Source organism: Chiloscyllium plagiosum, unplaced genomic scaffold (assembly GCF_037043375.1).
Source record: "Chiloscyllium plagiosum isolate Xiang-an unplaced genomic scaffold, Cpla_swu_hap1 HiC_scaffold_35, whole genome shotgun sequence".
In the NCBI taxonomy this organism is placed as follows: Eukaryota; Metazoa; Chordata; class Chondrichthyes; order Orectolobiformes; family Hemiscylliidae; genus Chiloscyllium; species Chiloscyllium plagiosum.
Window position 1 is genome coordinate 61,812,611 of NW_028270173.1, and position 4,517 is coordinate 61,817,127.

The 4,517-nt window shown below is 47.0% G+C and overlaps 1 protein-coding gene across 1 annotated transcript; it reads right to left on the reverse strand.

Annotated features, from left to right (window-relative positions):
* Positions 1–2,831: 2,831 nt before the first annotated feature.
* On the reverse strand, positions 2,832–4,129 carry LOC122541624 (uncharacterized). Its single transcript, XM_043678530.2, has one exon. It carries the CDS (start codon positions 3,708–3,710, stop codon positions 2,832–2,834), a length of 879 nt encoding a protein of 292 aa, XP_043534465.1. The 5' UTR covers positions 3,711–4,129.
* Between the last annotated feature and the right edge of the window lie 388 nt (positions 4,130–4,517).

Sequence of the window (4,517 nt, forward strand, 5' to 3'; positions counted from 1 at the left end):
GGTGGGGAGTCTAAATTTGGCCACGGGGCGGTGTGGTTGATTGGTGCGGGTGTCGCGGACATGTTCCCTAAAGTGCTCTGCTAGGAGGTGTCCAGTCTCCCCAATGTAGAGGAGACCACACCGGGAGCAATGGATACAATAAATGATGTTGGTGGATGTGCAGGGAAAACTTTGATGGATGTGGAAGGCTCCTTTGTTGCCTTGGATGGAGGTGAGGGAGGAGGTGTGGGCGCAGGTTTTGCAATTCCTATGGTGGCTGGGGAGGGAGCCAGGATGGGAGGGTGGGTTGTTGGGGTGGGATTGGACTTGACCAGGTAGTCACAGAGGGAACAGTCTTTGCGGAAAGCCGAAATGAGTGGGGAGGGAAATATATCCCTGGTGGTGGAGTCCGTTTGGAGGTGGCGGAAATGTCGTTGAATGATGTTTTTTATGCGAAGGTTGGTAGGATGGAAGGTGAGCACCAGGGGGCTTCTGTCCTTGTTACGGTTGGAGGGGTGGGGTTTGAGGACGGAGAGGCTGGATGTGGACGAGATGCGTTGGAGGGCATCTTTAACCATGTGGGAAGGGAAATTGCAGTCTCTAAAGAAGGAAGCCAACTGGTGTGTTCTGGGGTGGAACTGGTCCTCCTGGGAGCAGATATGGCAGAGGCGGAGGAACTGGGAATACGGGATGGCATTTTTGCAGGAGGTAGAGTGGGAAGAGGTGTAATCCAGGTAGCTGTGGGAGTCGATGGGTTTGTAAAAAATGTCAGTGTCAAGTCGGTCATCATTAATGCAGATGGAGAGGTCCAGGAAGGGGAGGGAGGTGTCAGAGATGGTCCAGTTGAATTTAAGGTCGGGGTGGAATATGTTGGTGAAGTTGATGAATTGCTCAAACTCCTCGTGGGAGCACGATGTGGCGCCGATGCAGTCATCAATGTCGGGGAGGAAGAGGTGAGGAGTGGTGCCAGTGTAACTACGGAAGATGGACTGTTCTACGTAGCCAACAAAGAGACAGGCATAGCTGGGGCTCATACGGGTGCCCATGGCTACCCCTTTGGTTTGGAGGAAGTGGGAGGATCGCTGTCTAAATTTAGGATTCTCTTTAAATTCAACCTCTTTGATTGTATTTGAAGGTCATCCCCCCTTTTCTCTCTTGGTGTTAATTTTTATGTGATTCATCTCGATGAAACACTGTCAGATAATTAGATATATTAAGATGCTATGTGAATGCTAGCTGTTGTCACATCACATACTCTCCAAACCACAAGGTTAAAGGGAGGCTCTCATGAGAGTGAGAGAGAGAGAGAGGGGACTGGTGGTGGTTTAACCTGAGGGTCACCATACTTTGGGAGAGGAGAAGATGTTTAGAAGGATTGTCCCTTAACGATAACCTCAGCCAGCGTTGGAATTGAATCCATGCTGTTGGCATCACTCTGCATCGCAAATTGCCATCCAGCGAACTGTGCTAACTGATTCCCTCCTCCAGGTACTGGCCTGGAGGACAGACTGTGGACATTGATTGGCCTCTAGTGCTCTGGTCGAGTCACCATTCAGTATGTGGAGAGGCAAACAGTGAATGCTGTGAAAAAATGGAGACTGTCACAGCCGAGATACATCCCGCTCTCCCCTGACTTCCCAGTTGGGCTCACTGATGAGGAATGGGATTCCTGTCTAATTCTCCTCCTCCATAGACCAGAGACACTGAGGCTAATTGAACTACCTCCATTACTACCCCAGGAAATGGCTCCTCCCACGGGCGCTTGTGCTGATAGATCTGAGGCTGAAGCCTTTCTAACCACAGAGTATCTGATTGCCTTCTTGGTCAGAGTGAGAATTAGTGAGTGACTTGTACCTGACACTGCACTGAATGAATGCTGAGTTTATATTGAAGCTTCTATACACACTGATGTCTGCTTTAGATGATGTTTTGCCATTAGGTGAAAAGTAAAATTGGTCCTCTTGAAATAATTGGCCTGATGGTGGGAGAGGTAAGAGACAAAGAATGGGTGAAACAATACTGACACAGACACACTGGAAGGGGTTCTCTCCGGTCTCTACTCATTGATACTGCAGGAGGTCCGATAGCTGTGTAAAGTTTTGATTACAATAGCTGCACCAATCGTCTCCCAAATGGTTTCCCACCACTATGGTCCAATTGTTGCTTTCGGAAAGCAGAGATTTGGGTGAAATCTGGACTCAAACTTCATACTTGAAAAAACACTTGAGTTTATGCAGGCGTTTCTATACACATTGATGTCTTCTTCTAGTAATGTTTGGAGACCTGGTCAAAAGTTAAATTAGTCCTGTTGAAATGATTGGTCTGATGGTGGGAGCAGTTTGAGACAGACCTGGCTGCAGGTCCAAGCAGAGACATCATTGTATGACAACACAACAAGGTTTGGTGAAACAATCCAAAGACATATCATGCTGGAAGGGCTTGTCTCAGATGTAGGTTTGCTGATGTTCCAGGAGGTTCAACAATATTATGAAGGTTTTAATATAGAACTCACACTGATAAGGTTTGTGCATAAGCCTAGAAACAGCTGACGCGTGAATGGCTTTTCCTCTGCTTGAACCCACTGGTTGCAAGGAGGTTTTGAAGACTTTGGGAGGATTTTATTTTAAATCTCACACCAGCAGGGTTTTCCTTGTGAAGAACACTGGATAGACCATCAGCTTTGATGACTTAGTGAAGGCTTTGTCACACAGTTCACATGTGAATAGTTCCTTTGCAGAACTTTGGGAGATTCACCAGGCCTGATGTTTGACCAAAGCCTGCATTGTACACCTCAGATCTGTATGTCTTCTCCCTTGGATGTGTGGATGTGTTACTGTTTCACGAGTGAAGAATCAATCACATACTTTACGTTTGAAAGGTTTTTTCCCAGTGTGAATACGCCGATGATTTAACAAGCCTGACTGCTGTGCAAAGTCCTTATTACACACCTCACATGTGAATGGTTTCTCCCCAGTGTGAAGGCGTTGGTGTTCACGAAGGGTTGATGACCGCAAGAATGACTTCTCACACACCGCACAGGTGAATAACTTCTCCCGGGTGTGAATTCGTTGGTGAACACGAAAGTCATATGAGCATGAGAATGATTTGTTGCACACCTCACACTTGAACGGTTTCTCCCCCGTGTGAATACGCTGATGTGTGCGGAGGTTTGATGACTGTGTGAAGGCTCGGTTGCACACCTCACATTTGAAGGGTTTCTCTCCTCTGTGAATCCTCTGATGTCTCAGGAGATCGGAGGATTGGGTGAATGACATTTGACAAACATCACACTTGAATGGTTTCTCCCCCGTGTGATTACTCTGATGTGACAGGAGCTTTGTGGACGTTGCAAAAGCTTTATTACACACCTCACACTTGAAGGGTTTATCCCCTGTGTGGATTGTCTGATGGACCAGGAGGTTCGATAACTGTTTGAAGGATCGATCACACACGTCACATGTGAATGGTTTCTCCTCTGTATGAATGCGCTGATGGTCACGGAGGTTTGAAAAATGTGAGAACGACTTGTCACACACCTTGCACGTGAATGGTTTCTCCCCTGTGTGGATGCGTTGGTGTGCACGGAGGTTCGATGACTGTGAGAATGATTTGTTGCACGTTTTGCACGTGAATGGTTTCTCCCCTGTGTGACTGCGTTGATGCAGGCAAAATTGGGATGAGCGTGAGAATGACTTGTTGCACATTTTACACTTGAAGGGTTTCTCTGCCATGAAGCTACCTTTCCGCTAATGGTTATACAACAAATGTACCTTGAGATCTGTAAGCCAATGGAGTCACACTTGAGCAGACATTTCCCTGGAGGAGTGAGTCACTGGTTCATGAGGCTCGATGAATGATTGAAGCTCTCACCACACTTGGAGCCACTCACACTTCTTCTCAGCCTCACCCTGACTGATCACCTACAGCCGAACCTTCACCCCTGACCAGTTTCAGATCTGATGAGATGTTAGAATACCCCTGACTCAACTGATTTCCAGATGAAGGTTTAACTGCCCAACCTTCTCTGTGTTGAGCAATGATTGAAAGGACTGGATGTCTTCCCACAGTTGTGCAGTTGTTCCTTGGGTGATGATCAGGATCTATCTTCAGTGGCTATCCTCTCTGTATTCTCTGGTGCAGTGCAGTGTAATGCTTCTGTAAAACAGGAAAAGGAAACATGATTTCAATGAACTCCCTCCCCTGAGATGGGGAACGGAAGGGGGTTTGGTGTGTGTGTGTCCGTCTCTGTGTGGTGTCCAGGAACAGACAGCATGACTCCTTTCTTTTCCCTCCCCACCCCTTCAACTTCCCAGGCACTGTGAGGGCAATGGAAAAGACAGTTGACGGGTGGAGGATAAAATAAGTTCACAATCCACTATGAGGTTGTGTCATGCTGGTGAAGACTGCTTATACCCTTATAGTATCTGTTGAGTTTAAAAAAAAATTGGAGAAATCATCATTCAATGGAGATGCACCCTCGGGTTCAAAATTACGTGATGAAAACACACTGGGTACAAAGAGCTTGAAGTGAAGGAAAA